At 35.3% G+C, this 20,302-nt stretch overlaps 1 protein-coding gene across 1 annotated transcript; it reads right to left on the bottom strand.

Annotated features, from left to right (window-relative positions):
• Nucleotides 1-8,635: 8,635 nt before the first annotated feature.
• On the bottom strand, nt 8,636-20,012 carry LOC142982723 (uncharacterized). Its single transcript, XM_076129396.1, has 10 exons — nt 19,820-20,012; nt 18,308-18,499; nt 17,784-17,969; nt 16,718-16,839; nt 13,165-13,346; nt 12,474-12,679; nt 11,708-11,927; nt 10,762-10,888; nt 9,842-9,973; nt 8,636-9,210 (listed from the first exon to the last, which is right to left on the bottom strand). Exons 1-9 carry the CDS (start codon nt 19,868-19,870, stop codon nt 9,850-9,852), a joined length of 1,410 nt encoding a protein of 469 aa, XP_075985511.1. The 5' UTR covers nt 19,871-20,012; the 3' UTR covers nt 8,636-9,210; nt 9,842-9,849.
• Between the last annotated feature and the right edge of the window lie 290 nt (nt 20,013-20,302).

Below are 20,302 nucleotides of genomic sequence, written 5' to 3'. Positions count from 1 at the left end.
TTTTTGTGTTATTTGTACCTATTATACCGTAGCAAGTTTATTTTTAATGCATTTTAGTAACAAACAATCGAATTGGTTGAGCTTCAATAGTAGAGAAAAGGTACCAGGATTACATAAATTGAAAAAAAGGTCTTTTGAAATTAGGATTTTCAGGTAGTGAGCAAAGTTTTATTAAAGTTGCCGTAACTGAATTAATACAATGACAAGGGCAGCGGTTTTGCTGTATATTAGTTCAGCTACTCCACGAGAGATGTCGCTGCATCTAGCAAAACAAACTTTGTCTACTACCCGCACATTCCAATTTCTAAATATCCCTTCATAAATTATGCAAGCCAAATATCCCTTCATAAATTATGCAAGCCAAATATCCCTTCATAAATTATGCAAGCCAAATATCCCTTCATAAATTATGCAAGCCAAATATCCCTTCATAAATTATGCAAGCCAAATATCCCTTCATAAATTATGCAAGCCAAATATCCCTTCATAAATTATGCAAGCCTATTATTAGCCAATATTATTATTCCTGTTAGGATTGAGTTTAAAATAAAACCACCATACTAATGACTTAAGAATATTTATTTATAATAATCTGAAGGCAAGTCACCTCGGTATGTACAATCGCGTACAAGCGCGTACTACCTAACGTTTGTACACATATCACAACTGCCAACACAACGGGTTAAAGCTAGCACTGCACTCGACTGTACATTACAATTACATGCATATTTAATGAACTTCATTATTTTATGACAATTATCATTTTTGGATTGTCAAGGACCTTCTTATTCATTAGAGCAGTATTTTTTATTCTTCGTCCAATATACTACTAAACTACTACTAGTAATAAATAAATACCATTTTTGTTTTAAAATGGTTATTTATTTTCAATTTTTGATTAAAATAGATTTTTTGTATTAAAAGACAACTCCTGCTCTAAGAATTGCTCTTGGGTCCAGACACGAAACAACTATTTGTGGATCGAAGAAATATTTGTTTCGTGTGGGAATCGAAGCCACGACCTTCCAACGCATTGTAGTGGCATGGCGACCGCCCTAATCACTGCGATGCGACTGTCAATAACAGTTAAGATAACTTTGTGACTCAAATGTACAGTTAATTAATGTAATTCCTATGTACAGTCGACCTGCATATAAAATATTGCCATACGCTATCATATATTACAATTGCACGCATTTTAACATTAACTAAAGTAAGTAATAAATGCAGCGACTTGTAGTTCTGAACTTCACAATATTTTGATGAGATATTAAAAATACATTTTAGTTATAAATAATACCAGACCATTATTACAATTAATTATATTTGTTACGACTGATTTCATTAACTCTGTAGCGAGATTCTCTACAGTCGGTACTGTCGAGTATCGAAAGTTTGACATTTATAATGTACTGCCAAAATAGTTCTCACGGATTCCAGTAGAGGCGCTGAACACATCTTCGCGTCAAATTTCTCGATAACTAGCCGGTTGTCGGCAGCCGATAGTGGTAGAGAATCGAGCTACAGAACCATTTAGTGGTTGATAGTTATTTATATTGATTTCATGTCACTATCTATTAGATAGTCTATCCAAAAGTTATCAGTAAGACGATTAATAAGTCACTTCCACAGCACAATAATGTTTTAAATAATTTTTAAAGTGACGTTTTAATTACCAATCTGGTTATAACAAAAGTTGTAAGCATAAAAATGTGTTTATATTGAATATTTCAAATTGTAACACCTTGTATTTACTTAAATAATAGAATAAAAAAAAATATCAATAAAATGAGATTCTTCATCACTTGTTCATGTTATCAGATTGCACAAAAATAATACATTTTCAACTCAATATTTTAGGCATCATTTTAAAACCTAGTGTGACCTGTGTAGTTAGAGATCTTAGGTCACTATAGTTAATACCTAGGCTATAGCTGCTTTGGTTACACTACACGTCTATAAGAATTGAACGATGAAAAAACTTGTTTTGGAAAATAATACATCTGCTCAATTTTCATAGATCGATAGGACATTTAAATTGATGATACAAAAAATAATTTCTGCCACTAAGAAAAACCTCGATAACTTTCATCTTATTTTAGAATTAAAGATTTTTTTAAATTTCCTTTCAATTCCGTCAGTAGACAGTGAGAATAAGAGAGCGGGAAAAAACAAAAAGAAGTTACAATTTTATGAAAATTAAATACAAAATTATTTTACAAAACTTGAATAGTTGCTTAACTGACTGAAAATGTTACCGAGGTTTGTCTTAAAAAAATCTCACAATTTTTTTTATTAAAAAATATCGAATCATCATTGACACAGCTTTAAATCGAGCTTTCTATAATCAGTTGTACTTTTACAAAATATGATAAAGTGACTGTACAGCATTTACTAATAACAACTACTTGCAATATAGCCAGGTGTGGGGGTAGAACAGGGTTAGAGTAACATATTAAATTGTATTTAATATTTTTTATCAGTAGCCTATCACTTTTAGAAGTGCGATTGGAAAAGTCATTTTCTAATATCTTAAGGTATGTCACAAACTATACAGGTTACTACAAATAAAGAATACAAAACATACATATAAATAATACAAAAATAAATACAAATCTCTTTATAATAAAAATAAGAAAAAAATACTTTCGCTTCTATCAATTAAAATGATTGACAATAGGCTCGCCCCTGTAACATGGGACTTACATTGTTAATTGCGAAACCTGGGTGTATTTCATACACCTGCCTAAACCTTTAGATATAACAGCCGTGATGTTATGTACGTATATTAAAATGAAGTTATTTTATTTCATCGATAAGTTGATCTTTATAAAAGGTACGACCCCTTTACCCAGTTCTCCCCTCCCCAGCTATATATCTACCGTGGCTATGCTTGCGTTTGTGCTACAACATTTAATTATGCGTTTCAATAGCAATAAGCGTCTAATACGACTCTAGTCATTCTTAATATATTATTGCAGTATGTTTGACTATTTTAGCAATACGTACTTTTTAATTATTTTTATAATAAAAGTATTTCTTTGAGACTTATAATTGTAAATAATTTGGAGGTGATATGAGACTCTTTTATATTATCGATTTAAATCTTGGAAAATTAAAAAAATAACGACGAGTATTATTAATTTGAGCCTCTTTCTAGAATAGAAGAGTGGCTAAGCCGCGAGTCCTCTAAGTATGAAATAAGAACTTTGTATTCCTTCATGAAGATAAAAGTATTTTTTTACTTGGAAAAGCCACTCGTGTGTCACTCGGTTATCACTTCACTATTGATAAATTTATTCCGAAAAAATGTGATCACCCTAAAAGTTTTACTGCGAAAGCCCTTTTAACGTATTCACGCATCAACTGGGAATTTAAGCTACATATTGCTAAAACAGTACATAATTTATTTTACAAACTAGAGTCGCGTCTATTTTAAGCGCATTTCAAATACATTACACTAATTAACAATAATTATATTATGTTGTAACGGGATCTCTGTTCACTTCTATATCTATCTATATTCTGTGTCAGAACGTTTTAAATCATTTCAACAATATATACATGGAAGACTGTTGCCTTATTTATGCGAAATAATAGTTATTAAATAATATGAAGAAGTCTAGAATTGTTGTAGTTTTTACAAACATACTAACAACGGTTCTAAAGTACAATTAGCTCAAAACAATCATATGCCTACATTTTAGTAGAGAGCCTATTATGTATATATTGCGGCTGGCTCATACAAAATTTTGTTGTTGTATTTTTAACATAAGTGATAAATGGGCAGCGGACCTGTTTAGCTACTTTACTTTGAAAATACATAGGATCATAAATTATAATCTAGAAAAATTAGGATATTAAGTGTTTGAACTATATTAAAAGATTATGCTTGTTCTATGTGAAAGAAGAATTATTATCTTATAAAATTAATGCCAAATAGGGATTATGCTGTCGAATGTATTAAATGTATGGGCTAATGCATGGTTTGAAAAAGTAACTAACTAAGCTATTTTATAACAGAGAAAATAAGTATTTACAAGGCGAACTTTTGTTGTATTCTTTAGAGTAATAGGTGTTTGTAGCTTCGCATAAATAAGGCAAGGTACTGAAGGTACATACTGAACACAAAACGTACAATCCATTAACATTTTAACAGTTATGTTCAAACAAATATCATATATACACAGGTTTATATTAATTATATTCTCGAAAGTAAATTATACAAAAAACAGTACAAAACTTCGTCATGATTGTGGAGTATTAATATTATTATGTAATATCACTCGAATTACTTAAAAATTAATAAAAAATATTGGCGGGTGATTGTACTTATTACATGGCTTTAAAATTCTGTTTTACTAAAATACAGGGCTCGAAATTATAAACATAATTTTATTTTCCTTCATACTAATCATGATTTTGACTATACTCTAATTATTAAAAACATGCGAAATAAGTCATCAACCTAGCCAGCTTACTTTCTTCCAACTATGTTGGAGTCGGCTTCCAGTCTCAACAGATGCAGCTGAATATGACTGATGCCTGTCTGACCTCCACAACCCAGTTACCTGGATTATAACACGATGCGTCATAATCAAAAGAATCAATCCAGTTTGGGCTGCCCAATAAAATAACATGACATAGCTCGCACGTTTGTAATGGTCCGAGATAGTCTGTAATGATAATTATGATATATTATTGATAATTATCATTGATGTTGTGTTAGAAATAGTTATGAATAACTTCGAGCCCTGCTATAATGTATAATACACAATTAATTGAAATTATAATATTGACGTAAAATAATTATAGCGTAAGCGTATAATGAAATCAAAAAAGAGAAATTGTAAATGAAAATATTATAGACTAAATAATATTAGTTAACTAGGTTTGAAATGATCAAATCAATTATTCCTTTGAACTATTATTATTATTTCAAACCCTAGTCTCACCACTTATGAATAAGTATCAGATAGCCTATCTGCTCGATCGTTCGTTCGTCTAATGGTTAATGGTCAACCTAGTGTCAAAGTTGTTCAAGCCGCCCGAAGGCCTCTGACATGGCATATCGACTGTCATCTTATAGACAACAACCGGGACCGACTTTAAGTGGCCTCTGAAGCACGGAGACGCTCAGTTCAAATACCACGGCGACCCATCTGTGGAATGTCCGCGTCAAGGTTGCTTACCCCACTAATCGTTTACTGATTGATGAGCGTAACTAGCCACGAGCGCCTCAATATCTGCTAGATAAAGTAACCGTTGCATGAAAACAACTGTCAAGATTCCATCTGTAAAGTTATTTGATACTTATCTCGTGGTGAAACCTAGGACAATATTACAATTTTGCCGAATTATTCAACAATTTAAGAAAGGGCATGTTTTATAGATCTAACAAGAGGCAAAACGTTTTATTTTCAAGGCATAGTTTCAACAATAGTTATGCATGAAGTTAGTACATTTGGTACACAAACTATAGTTGAGAAAATGCCTTCTTGGGCCCGGAAAATATACATCACTTTGCTTTGTAAAATATTCAAAAGCGTAACATGTTATTCAATAGCACGGACCATTAATAATGACCTTATGCTATGTACTGAACACCTAATAAAATCAAGATGTCCCCAATTTTTTATGAGGAATCTTAAAATCCCATCAATCATGTGACGTGTAGTATACGTAGTTTCACGTACACGTGCACGCACTCACTTTCACACAGTTTCAATTAAATTGTAAACACGAAATAATTTCCCAATTATTATGCTTTACTTAACAAAGTGACGTATAAATCCGGCCTCTAAATACCACAGCACAGCCAAAGACACACACGTCAAAATCACTGTTTTAACTACAAGACATTTCGTATATAAGGCAACATAAATCTTTCAAACTCAACAATTTTATTCCTTAAGCGACTATAGCGATACAAATCCAGTTGCGACACGAATTTCGGCAATGTGACTCGTGTACCGACCTTATAGGAATTTTATTCATTTAAAAATAACAACTCCCGCACTAAGATTTTCTCTTGTGCTGCGAAAACTTTTACAAACATACAAACAACGGTCATAAAGTACAACCAGATCCGAAACAACTATTTAAAAAAGACAACTCCCACACTAAGAATTGCTCTTGTTTCGGACTTTTACAAACATACAAACAACGGACACAAATTACAACCATACCCGAAACAACTATTTAAAAAAGACAACCCCCACTCTAAGAATTGCTCTTGTGTCGGACTTTTACAAACATACAAACAACGGCCACAAAGTACAACCAGACGCAAAACAACTAATTGTGGAACGCGCAAGAGCCCGTGTGGGAATCAAACCCACGTCCTCGCGACGCAATGGTAACGGCGTGGTGAGCTTAACCACTGCGCCACGGAAGCAGTCAAATTGTACAGAATGTCGCTTGAAGGCTAAAATCACTAAGTTTCAAAGATTTACGTAGCGTTATGTACCAAAGGCCTAAGTTTCAACATACATACCTCTAACTTAGCTAGTTATTTCTATTATAGGCAAATTAGGCAGCGCTATAATAAACTTTATTATCTGTATTTATTGCGATTTTAATTTTACTATTAACCTAAGGCGATGGGACGATTGTTTTGTGATAATAATTAATTATTTTGTTCGAAGAGGGAAAGCAGTGGCGTATCTATTGCTCATTTTTAGAAATAATGATTATTATAACACTTCTCGATAAAGGGAAAAAATGATTTTTACTTGACGTAGATTAAATAGTTGAATAGCAACAATATAATCAGAATAGATCGATGATATCGAACTATAATCGACCGATGATATAGCATGGCTATCGAAAGATTCGTTTAGCTGAGATTGACCTATTGAGAATTATATTATTATCAAACGTGTTTAATCCCAACGTAACCACAAAATATTTCTTTACTATATTAACTAATTATTATCACAAAATTAAAAAAGTGTCCTCCAAAAATTTTCAATAAAATCACAAAAACGTTATTAGCGACGAATATAAAATTATTTTTGTTTAAATTTATTTAATAGAAAAATGAAATAAAATTAAAACCACTGATATGTGTGCTAATCGACTCAAAAGCTAGCTAGCTTTTTGTAATCAAATATTATTATTTTATATCAATCTTAAGAGTTAAAATATGGTTTTATACATTGACGACGAAAAAATAAATAGTGACGAAACGCCCGGCGGTCTGCGTTCTATGTTCAACCTTCAAAGTTACAGAATGCAGAACTCTGACCGCGCTAGACCGCCTGCATTGTGGCCGCCAGCTAAGGGGTGAATTTGTTTCTGCACTTGTTTGTTTAAAGAGTACGCTACGTCACAATTTTCATATATATATTCACTTTATTAACGCATTTGACGTACACCAGCGTAAAAGAAATTCAGTCCTTATTTTCCAAATATGCAAAATGTGCTTGCGCTTTAAAAGTAAGGCTTGATTTCATCCTACGCTAAAGTCGGAACGCACAAATAAAAACAATACTATATCAGATGAGCGTCAACCGACATCAGCGTAAGAAAATAAGCTAGCTTTTCCTCATGCCTTTCTTTACCGTTCAAGCAAGTTATTATTCACAACTCGTTCTTAAAATGTAAAATTTTCTTTAAATCTCAATCTCTCAAACTATATGGATTTTGATATTTTAAAAATTATAGTTGTTAGAGCGACTCCTTTAAAAGCCTTTTAAAACATCACTTGCTATATTACGAGAAGACCTTATTTATCGTCAATGTATAAAACCATATGCTACAGAACCAGTATTAACGCAGAACATTAGGCGATTATAACTAGACTAGTTCATTTGTGATCGTGTTACTACGCCCACTGGTGGCAAATTGTCTATTTTTATTTATTTCTGCCATGACACTAATATCATCACATATAATATACTTATTAAGTTTAGCCCTTTGACCGCCACGATCGGCTATACTCGAACAAATCAGAATGTGCTTTCGTTGGCAAATGTCGACAAAAATATAGCGTCGTGAGCACATTCTGATTTGTCGAGTATAGCCGACCGTGGCGGTCAAATGGTTAACCACTGTTATCTTAATTGACAACAAACAGCATTTTTTTTACGTACCTTTCAAAGCACGAAGATGCTCAGCTTATTCCATGAAGTGGCTATCCCTACCACCAACCAATAGGATGCTCTTCACCCATCTATGTAATGTCCGCGCTAAGGTTGCTTAACCCACTAATCGTTTACCGACCGGTAAGCGCATCGAATAGAGAGCCTCGTATTTTTATTATTTAAAGTGATTTTCTGGACATTTTATTATTGGTATACTTTCATATGATGGTTTAAAAATACCATATATTATTATGATAGTATAAAGTAGTAACAATATTAGTGCCATGACGTCACAATTCTAGCAATTTCTATCATTTTCTAATGTAATCTATAGTCCGACTATCATTGTCATATAAGACCGGAGATTGAATAACATTCGGATTCTAACCGTAGTGCCTATCACTGCTTTATTGTTTAAAACACGTTACTATATACTTGAGCAAATTCTTTAAAATGCCATCAAATAAAAATATTAATATTCGAATGACATATTTTTAAATATCTATAAAAAAAAATATTTTTTTTAGAAAATAATAGAAAGCCGACTAAATGACATTTTTATTCCGGCTTGTTTTGTTCAGCTGTATCACGTATCTAAGTTGACAACTATTTAAAAGCCACTGTACATTGTTTTCTCCCTTAGATTATAGTGATTAACACGTTACGTCAAAGCAGCAATGTATTGCGTAGTGACTATCAATTTGACGTACACTAGTTGTCAACTGAGATACGTGATACCGCTGATTGAAACAAGCCGGAATAAAAATGTCATTTTTTTTTCGGCTTTCATTTTCTAAGAAATTTATTTGTTTTTGTAAAGGTGCTGTACACAGTTATATAACGTTAGAAACTGACTTATAACATGTGTTTTAAACAAATTTGTTTTAAAATTTTATTAAAATTGTTTTGTTATCGTGTTACACAATGTTGTATAACGTTATACAACTGCTGTGTGGGAGCACATTACGACTTAAGTTTATGGTAACGTGTGTCTATGTAGTAATAGTTATTATATTATGTATTTGTCATATAAAACTATATGGAATGCATTTGTCAATGTACTATCGGTTCAACTAAGCGTATTATTCTGATCACTGCACTGCGCTCTCTCGTCTTAGATTATCTGAAAATAAAACAATAGATTGGAGGAAAATAAACAAAATTTTCGCAATAATAACATAAGTTACATACCCCTGGATTTTGTGGTAGATTATCTATTCAATAGTGTTTAAGCTCATATAAAAATGAGTCTGAATAAATCAACTACCGCTAAATATTGTGCCTGAAACCGGGCAATAACAAGCAATATCGCAGAGATAAATTGTTTCTTCTTAATAAATATGTATTTTATAAATACATAATGTACATATATAATATCAGGGCCACCGTAGACATGTGACTATTAGGGTGCATTCGGAAGCGGCAGACTAGAATACGATGGACTGTGAATCGTCCAATTGTTTCCAATGATGTGGGGATTTCAAGCACCTTGGTTGATTCCCGGTTCGCAACACTATGATTTGTAAATCCCCTGGTCTTATCCACTTTACTCTGCCGAGATCCGCTTCAATAGAAACGTTCTCTTAGCAATCGATTTACCTGGCTGATCCCTAGACTCCTCACACATTTTATAACTTAGAAAGTTGTCAAAACGCGATGCTATAAACGCATAATGTCGAGTAAAGAACATAGTTCAACCGAGTAAGAAACAGCATAATATCTTGTACCAAGTAATGCAATAGTGTATAGTATACCTGTTCGCTCAGTAGCGGTGTTCCTGGTCGCAGTCCCTTGCGCGGCCCACGCCGGCCAGGCGCTCGCACACCGCCTCTAACTGCGCGTCCAGCATCAGGGACGCTATCTGATCGTCGGTTAACATCTCCACGCTGAAAAATATATAATTCGTTAACAGTTCTTTGACACTTTAGTAGTCACTAATGCAGGAATTAATGATTTTACTCGGGCCATTTTAAACATGCGAACTAAGTCATGTCATTATATGGAAGTCTCTCGCTCGCACTTACACATTGTCACATTCCTATGATTCTTTTGATGATGACGTAGTTCGCACGTTTAACTATGTGATATAATACTGTCTAACTATGTGAGTAAGACGAGATGACTGCCGCGCTGAGCTATTACATGTTTTACTACACAAAATCGTTAGAGAACATTTCTAGTGTAAAACTTGCACTTGGCCGGCGTGGTAGACTGACGGCCTTATCTCTCCCTCGCGTGGGAGGAAACCCTTTACAGTAGTATGCCAGTTATAGATACAAAAAAAATAAGATCCAATGTAATGATAAATTAAAATAAATCTAATATACTTACCATGAGCTAAGACATAGATAAAAGAAAGAATTATTTAATAATCATTGATTTTATATACAAAGATATAAGCTCCACACATTCTTAGGAGCGTTCAGGATTATATAGAAGACTAGTATCCTCGTCCGCGTGAACAAAATAAATATTATTACAAAGTTAAAAAATAAACTCCGATCCTTCGGGAATCAATCTTTAATCTCACGGAATCTCAACTACAACAGATTGTCTGTATAGAATCAGTATAAGTTAGGATATGAACCTGAGAAGTATATAATCGAGCTTTTAAGAGCTTAGAATGTATTAAAAACTAGTGTATATAATAATTAAAGTAAATAAATATAGTTACCTGGCCAGGCTGTCAGTGTCGGAGTACCTCTCGTCGCTGGCGGACGAGTGAGCGCGGGGAGATGCGGCGCGGCGCGGGGTGCGGGGGGCTGAAGATGAACCGCGCCGCTCGCCGAACAGGGACAAGCCTGGAGACATAACATACTTATATGATTCGGAGTTTATAGTATTTTAAATAAGGTTTTAGAAGTTTCAAATTCACAATCAAATCATTTATTCATTTAAGTCAAATATTGACACTTATGATAGTTGGTACAATTAATGAATCTACCACTAGCTCGTAAAGGGGGTAGAGCCTTATGAGAAGAGCTAACAAGAAACTCACGGCCACTCTTTTGAATCGCCAGAAGATTTACAATGATACAGACTAAGCGTCAATTATGTGGTAAGGAGTCTCTGATCATACTGTATGATGGCTACACCTACCAACTTTTAACAATACGAATATAAGCAGCCAGTGAGCATATTGGTTGTTGCTCTATAAAAAAAAGAGGTACCAACCACTATACGTCTACAATTTCTATTTAATATTGTAGTTTTTTCTGAAAAGTCTATTTTGCTTTAGCATATCAAGATAGTTCTGAGCGAAGAGGAAGAAAAGGGAGGAGAAAGATTTTTTTTTATAAACGTCTACCCATCGAAGTCTTTGTCTTTAGCGACATTGCTTAACATTTTCACAGATTACAGAATCATTAGGAACGGTAAACGATACATTGTTTAAAGTTCAATAAAACATAGTCCCTTAAAATTACAACATGGATTACATTAAATTATAGTCGGAGCATTCCAAACGTGCAAATGAAGTCATGTCATTATATCAGAGTCTCTCGCTCGCACTTTGTCACATGTCACACACACATTGTCTCATTCCTATGACTTTTTTGATTATGATGTAGTTCACACGTTTGTACCGGCCTGAGTATAAAATCGAACATTTGTTTACATACCTTGGAACATCTCCTTGACCTTCTCTCCAGTGTCGTGCAGCAGAGCGTCCAGGCTCTGTCTCCTGGCGGCGTCAGGCACGGCGGGGCGGGGGGGGGCGCGGCGCGGGGCCGTGATGATGCGGCGGGGGGACGCCGCCGACGCGCGGGACTCCACCGGGCTGGGCGGCGACCACTTCTCCGGCGTGGACCGCGCTCGGAGGGAACATTTTTCGAAGCTCACCTGAAGAAAAATATGTTTATTGAGTTTTTCTCATAAAGTTTCATGTGAACTTTGAATGTTTACTCTTGGATCTTTAACTATATTTATGCAAAATTTTATCTAAATTGAAACAGCGGGCTAGGCGTGAGAGTGTAACAGAGAACAGACTTTTACCTTTATTATATTAGTAAGTATGTCGCGTGGTCTCTGCGCGTCAGCAGCTCGTCGCAGCCACTCTCTCACACTGGCCTCAGTACTGCTGTAGTCAGTATATCTTACCTCCTCGGGGCTGGAGTAGTCCAGGTCTATCTCGGTCCAGGTGTCGGAGCCGTCGGGCAGGCCGCGTGGTCTCTGCGCGTCAGCAGCTCGTCGCAGCCACTCTCTCACACTGGCCTCAGTACTGCTGTAGTCAGTATATCTTACCTCCTCGGGGCTGGAGTAGTCCAGGTCTATCTCGGTCCAGGTGTCGGAGCCGTCGGGCAGGCCGCGTGGTCTCTGCGCGTCAGCAGCTCGTCGCAGCCACTCTCTCACACTGGCCTCAGTACTGCTGTAGTCAGTATATCTTACCTCCTCGGGGCTGGAGTAGTCCAGGTCTATCTCGGTCCAGGTGTCGGAGCCGTCGGGCAGGCCGCGTGGTCTCTGCGCGTCAGCAGCTCGTCGCAGCCACTCTCTCACACTGGCCTCGGTGCTGTTCTCACATAGTTCTTCTAACTTGTCGCTGTTTGTAGTGTTCGTATCGCTTGCAGTGTCTGTTATTGTGGATTGGTCTATATCTGTGAATAAAAGTTAGATCTTTAAACCGATATATTCAGACCAACAGTGGCGTGCTTGATAAGACCGTAGATTCTCTTTATAATACACTTTAGGTATTATAAGGCTTAGCTGGTGGGTCTATAAACCACGCAATATTCATTTTTAGCTTAATTTAGGCAATCAATTGGTTGTGTTCACCTGTTTGACGATCTCCCATGATTAGATTGAAGTCATTTTTTGGTTTTCATTTAGAAATGTTATTAAGGGCTACGGCTCTAAAGCAAAAATGAACAAAGCATTAAAAAAATAACCACAGTAACTGAAAAATGTTTACAGTTTGCACAAATTTCTAGGTTTTTCTTAAGTACTTATAATTTTCAGACTGCAGAGTATAAATTATTTTCATTTGTTCAGATTTTTGGTGATTACATTTTTGATCAATTTTGATGGTTACAATCAATCCTATTACTTCGTTTCAGTTTAAAAAGAAAGTCATTTCTCTCACCATTCCTAGCCGACTGTCTCCTAGAGCGATGTTTATGTATCTCGTCGGATATCCTCTCTAAATTCCTGAGCGCGGACGAGTACTGCTGCTTGGCGTCAGACACCTGCTCCTCCAGGGTTTGTATCCTCGCCTTCTGGGCCTCCAGCGCTGTGTTTATACGCGCCTTCTCTTCGAAGTAAGGCCTGCAAGGTGATATGATGACTATCCGAACTTAATGTTAGTTAAGTTTATTTTTTTATCTATACATTTCTCACTGCTGGGGGACTTTTCGGAGTGAAATAGCAGTTTGCTGTACATAAAATTATTTTGGGACAATTTATTTTTTAAAGAAAATCTTAACTTCATACGCAAAATTGTAATCAAATGACCATAAAACATGGCGGAAATCAAGGCTTTTATTAACCTCATGTACTTTCAAGAGCTTTAGGTAATGATTTTTTATCAATTAGAGTCTAAAAATCTACTACTCACCTCAAACAATAATAGAGTGAAGAAATTTCTACAGTGCCTTCATTTATTACTATGTGGTGGTACATGCACGTACGTATACGTGCACGTATAACAACGCATGCATCTACAAACTTACTTCTTAGCACGACTATTAAGAAAAAGTATCGCGGGCGACATGGCAATAAATATTATAAAAAGACAAAAGAACCAGAAGTTTTGTGAATCCGAAGTTTCGTGACATTTTCGATGGTCAATCTTTATATTTTTTTGGTTTCGTATTTTCACGAATTAAAGTAGGCTTAGAAGATGCCAATTTCATTCAATAAAGCTTGAAAGTGAATGACATCGTGGTAAGAATTTGCAAAATTTTGTGGGAAGCTTAGTTGTCATTGAATTGCAATATGCCTAGCGAAATTATGTGTGTTAGTTTCGTCATTGAATTATGGCATGAACTATAAATCCTTATTGAGATACTTAGAGTCGTGCTAAGAAAATAGTTAGAGAAAGGTCTTAAGAACTACACTTATTTGCAGTATGCATCGTAAAACTAAAAACCGTTTTTTTAACCAAAAATATGGTATTTTCCAGATAATGTTTTTACCGACTTTAAAAAAAGGAGGTAATATGTTCGAATGATTGTTTCTTTTATATTCATCGTTTATTCCGCCATTAGTGGACTTATATTCTTATTTTTTTTATTTGAAGGAGTATACATACGTCTCTAATAATCTCATACAATTTTCATTGTTATTACTACAAATATTAGGTCGGGGAAAAAGTATTTTCGCATTATAGTATGTATGAACTTGTAATAAAATCCCTTTGGCTTCAAGAATCACAAATGAGTACACGGTTCATTAAGTTTCTTTCAGTGAGCTAGTGAGGTACCCAAATATCGAGCTTTTTTGTGTAGAGAAAAGATTTTATTACAATGCGAAAATACTTTTTCCCCAACCTAATATGTCAGATTTTTGTAATTAAGTTTAAAAAGCTAAATAAGTGTAGTTATTGTTTAAAGGCATGCATAAATAAAAGTGTTGTGTACCAATATCTAGTAGTTATCTATCAGGCAAGTGCGGGCCGGCGGCGCCTGTGGAAGAGAGCGGCGAGTCAAGCGAAACGGCGGGTTAATGCATACTCTACTATTACAACCAGTTACTACATTTATTCTGAGACTTGGGTCCTGTATGACAGGATGTATGGATGTGAATGGAGCAAGAGAAGTTTGTAAGAAATAAGACTAAGGCTTTGCCTACCCCTATGGAAAAAGACGTGATTGTATGTAAAGAATTTTTCTTTTGTTTTGAAAACGGTCACTCAAAGTCGTTACAAAATGTTAATAATTGACTTCAATTAATAAATCCTTACAGGCTTAGTTTTATTCCAGTAACCTTTTACCTTAGCAAAGATTTATTTACTTATTTTCAGACATTATTAATTGCCTGTGTGGTGGTCTGTAGTGTATTAAAGTGCCAATCATAAGGTCTCTGGTTCTATTTCCGTGTCGAGCAAAATACTAATGGTCTAATCTAATTTATATTAGAATATTTCTTAATAATGGCAAGGAGTTTGGTAACTTGCCTCTGCCTGGATACAACTCTGCCTACATCTCGAGTATAGCAAGCGTGATATTAGTTATGTATATTATCGTTATATTGACCTTTGAACTCAAATTGCCCGAAATACAAAATTGAAATGGTATATTTAAATTGTAAAGTGACAGTCAATATAGTCAATGATTGAAAAGTTTTTTGCCACACTTTTATTAATAGGAAACCAATTGTATTCAAGGCTCTTTCCATTGAGATAGACATTTAAGAGTCAAATGATTCAATCAAAGCGTTCAGTGACTGATTGTCATAGTAGATACTACAAGTTATATAAGATACTCGGATCATTACAAACGTGCGAACTACGTCATGATTAGGGGGGCGATTTACTACAGTCAGTACTATCGAGTATCGAGTGTTTGACATTTAAAATGTAATTCAAAAAAGGTTTTTACGGCGCCCGCTAGAGGCGCTGATCAGATTTTTACATAACTTTTTTCGATAGCCGGTTGTCAGTAGTGGTAGAGATTCGTCCTGTGTATGGATAATTATCTATTAATATCGACTATCGAAAACCAGCTTACTATCGATAACATTTATATGAAAATTTTATTGAAAATCGTCTCCAGCTGATGGCGTAGGAACTAATTGTTTAATACATACATTTTTAATGGCAAATTCTCGATACTTATGAGTACCGACTGCAGAGAATCGCGTTACAGAAGACTCATATGAATGGGACAATGTCTGTGAGCGAGAGAGTCTGATAATATGACAAGATGTAGTTCGCTCGTTTGAAATGTCTCGAGTATAGTTATTCTAATGCATAAGATTTGCAACTAGTGCATTAAAAGATTAGGATTTCAATAATCTATCTTTAGTAAGGCGTAAGTTTATAGCTTGATTAGATGCCAGTTACTTTTAGTAGAGATAAAAAATATTAAGGTGGTTTAATAATGATAAATTATTGAAAACAATTATAAATGCAATTGGTAATACTGTATATACATTCAGCATTAAAGAACTAACAATTCTACAGATAGGAAGAAAATTTCAAACTACTGTGCAGAAACTACAAAAATTAAAGGTTGGAATGTAATTAAAAGTACTATAATAATAGACTTGCTTAAGATCTTGGAAGAAAATTATTTCTTTAAAATAAACAAAGCTTCCTAGTGAAAGTGCGTGCACGCAATTGCGGATACGAGTGCGTACTCGCTTTAGTGCATTTTACAAAGTGAGACTAATACTTTTTAGGCAAAGTTATGCGTAATATAAAAATATGTATGTCTGAATAGAGCAACCAGTCGCTGCGCAGAAAATGAAATACTAATACAAGACCTAAAAATCTTGCATTTTTTTCCCCTTATGCCTGCAGACACAGTCGAAGACAACGACGATGTCTGTCCGTTTTGTAACCCGTAACTCTTGCATATACCTTTTACTATGGCTGTCATATGAGCAGCGACTTGGTGTTATATTCAGACACACAAAGTTAACTGGCGCGTGCTATAAGATCAGTGTGTGTGTATGTGTGTGTGTGTGTGTGTGACCTGGACTTGGCGATGTGTCTCTTGAGCGAGTTCTGCAGCTGCTGCACGAGCGTGGTGGCGGCGCGGTGCGCGGCCGCCTTGTTGCGCTGCGTCACCGTGGCGCTGGCGCGGTCACACTCCGCCTGCGACCACACACCGACTCACAGCTATCCAGCGAATTATAGTAGAAGGGGTTTGAAGCAATCACTAGATCAGTGGTTCCTTACCAGTGGGCCGTGTATGCCAAAATATGGTCCGCGAAAGACATTAAAATTTTAAATTTTAAGGATGGTTGTTACACTTTCTTCTTAATAAACTTACATAGTGGTCCCTGTTAATCAGAATATTATAAAAGTGGTCCCGGACTAAGAAAAGGTTGGGAACCTCTGCACTAGACGAACACGGTACCTAAGGCCCCTTTTTTTTACTTATTTAATGCATGAAATTGCGTCCCCAACGCCCGGGGGAGCGCAGAGGAATGTTGTGCTCTCCTAACCAGAAGGGCTAGGTCTACCCACTAATCCACCAAGGTGTTTCCTCCTCCTCCGCTTAGTACTGGCTGCGGTAACGCCTTTAAGGCACACGTCCGCAGGTACCTACGGCCCCTAGGGATGCGACACATAATTTGTCAAAGGTTCCCGAGTCAAGCGTTCCCGGACAGTATAGATTTGACGCACGCCAACGACTAAATATTGAAGTTCACTGTCAACTGCTATCAGTTGACAGTGAACTTCAATATTTCCCGCACACAAACAGGTAAAATTTTTGTTGATGAGAACATTCAGGTTCAATATCTTTTAGAGAGGCTGGATTATGTGGGAGAAAAAAACTCGACTAACAGGATAAGATGAGCCCAACCACTCTTTGTTCTAAACCGAAACATTTTTCTCACGCAACTCCCATATTTCTGGTAGAAGCACAGTCTAAGCCCAGAATTTGGCTAGCCCTCATAACGTTAAACTTTCGCATTGCATATTTTCGATAGAATAACACGGGTACAAATTCACGTATTCTATTTATAATTGACAAGACCTAACGCAGAATTATTAGAACACTTATAAAAAGCTTGTGCAGGCAGGCCACATACCTGGTTGACCCTATGCGTGGCGTGGTTGAGCATCTCCTGCCAGGCGGGGTCCAGCGTGACCCCCGAGCTCCCCTCGGCCAAGCGCGCCAGGCCCTGCTCCGCGAGGTACACCATCTCGCGCGCGGCCGCGTGCGCGCTGTTGGCCTTGTCGTACGCCACCGTGGCCGTCTGTAGGTCTTGGGACGTCTGGCAAATAAAGATTAAGAGATAGAATCAACATAAAATGCTTGATAGATTAATAGTCGAATGCATTATATATTCCACAATTTTTATGTTGTGAATAGCTACAGGAATACTTTTAAACTTCATTTAAAATTGAAAGGTGTTTCTGTATTTAACTGTTATATACAAAAAACTTTGTTTTTCTTATATCTTGATGTGTGTTAGAGGTATACTCAAAAAATAAGTTCTATTAGAAAGTCTAGCTTTGCATAGTTCACGCATTGATACAGATACCTGTATGTTTTACTAATAGGTACAAATTATATCCCAATATAGAATAGCAGTAAGAGTATTATACTCACAATATTAGCTCTAAATCTAGCTTCATAATAAGGCCGTGCTTTGTGCACGCTGGTGCCGAGTTTCTTGGTGAGCTGTTGTATCTTGAGGTGTCCCTCGGCCAGCAGGCGGCGGAACGCGAGGCGGGCCTCATCGAGCTCGACCTCCAACCGGTTGATCTCATCTGTCGCTGTGTTCAACCGCTCTAGTTCAATCTACACAAATTAAAAGACAATTATTAATTTTTGCTGTGAGAGAACTCATTTATTGTGTGGCAATAAATATTAGGTCAGGGAAAAAGTCTTTTCGCATTATAGTATGTATGAACTTGTAATGCAATCTCTTTGGCTTCAAGAATCACAAATGAGCACACTCGTGAGGTACTGCTTTTTTGTGTAGAGAATAGATTTTATTACAAGATCATACAAACTATAATGCGAAAAGACTTTTTTCCCGACCTAATACAATAAGTTTAAGACAATGTTTATTTCCTGCTTTTCAATGGACATTGAAATCGCATATGGAATTAACTTATAGCTAAAAATCTATTGACTATTTCATAACAAGGTTGTATATGTGTGTAATAGTCTTAACAGTGTTTATTTTTATTCTAAGATATCATGGCATTCTGACATTGTAGTAACTATCAGTATAATTTAAGTATCTATTAATTAAAGCCACCACTATCCCCTGTAAAATAAAACCCTCTTTTCATAACACCACTTCTATAACCAGAAACCTACACTATTTCACCTGCTTTACAAACTATATGATATGATGACCCTGAATATAGGTACTTTGTTTAAAATCTGCTACTAGCTTAGCCTTGAATGTATTTAGCTTCTGAAGGCTGCATTCATATTAAAATGTAGTTTTTATTACATTAACAAACATTGTTACATTTTATTTTTAATACTATATTATGTTAAAATAAGTTACAATAACATCAGCCAGTATTAGTTGAAATCATATTGCAAACAGTAACAGGCATAACAAATACATATTTCATAATTTATTCTATTTACAAACTCAGAGTGAGAGTAGAATGTTAAAAGAAAAAAGTATCCTGCATTTGTTTTTGGTATAAAATATTTTTTTTATAGCAACCACTAATTAGGCTGTGTATTTTTTTTTAGAAAAAGATTAACTATTATTGTTAATAGAAGTATGTACACAATTTTATTCCTGGTTAAAATAAAAACATTTTTTAAGAAGCTAAAAAAAATATTTTATTACTATAAATAAGAAGTAATTATATTAAATTAATAGGAGTTAATTACACAGTGTAGTTTGCTAGGCATGACTGTGCATGTTCTTAATAAAATCTAGGGTAAATTCAGCAATTCTGTTGCATAACAAAAACATATGATCGACATACTGGAATCTTATTAGAAAAATATATTTTCCTTCTCTGCCCAACAAAATCACACCAATTATTTGGTTGAATAATTTCACATAAATAAAGCATCTGTGTATCATTTAATATATAATAATTTCTTCACCAAATTACCTTTGAAAATATTGATTATCTCTACCTGAACTCGAGGATCCAATGCTTCCGAGCATTCCGCCGCGCTATCGTTCATTGTTTCCTCAAAACAAATGCATTTTAGCGAAAGTTACATTCAATAAAATCTTTTATCGTCTTATTATCTTTGTTCTTTTGTAAAATAAACATTAACATCGCTGAAACAAAAAGAAAAGAAATAAAGTTCTCACACAATTCAATACCGCCCGCTACAAGAGCACAGATTATGAAAGTAAATGTCACTGTGCTAATTACGACATAACTCATCGTTCAATCTTTTAGTCGATTATTGCGGATTGTTTAAAAATTACAATTTAGTAATCTTAAATCGCGCCCGTTCGTTCAAATAATACTTAGTATACGTCATCATCATAAGTATACGTAGGTACTCACAAATATAATAAATTAGATAGGTACAAGAAGATTCTTCTTTCACATAATATTTAACTACCTACCATAAGACTCATTCAAATTAAAAACTCACAGCACT

The sequence above is a fragment of the Anticarsia gemmatalis genome, chromosome 22 (genome assembly GCF_050436995.1).
Source record: "Anticarsia gemmatalis isolate Benzon Research Colony breed Stoneville strain chromosome 22, ilAntGemm2 primary, whole genome shotgun sequence".
Lineage (NCBI taxonomy): Eukaryota > Metazoa > Arthropoda > Insecta > Lepidoptera > Erebidae > Anticarsia > Anticarsia gemmatalis.
This window is presented reverse-complemented; position numbering and strand designations above follow the sequence as displayed.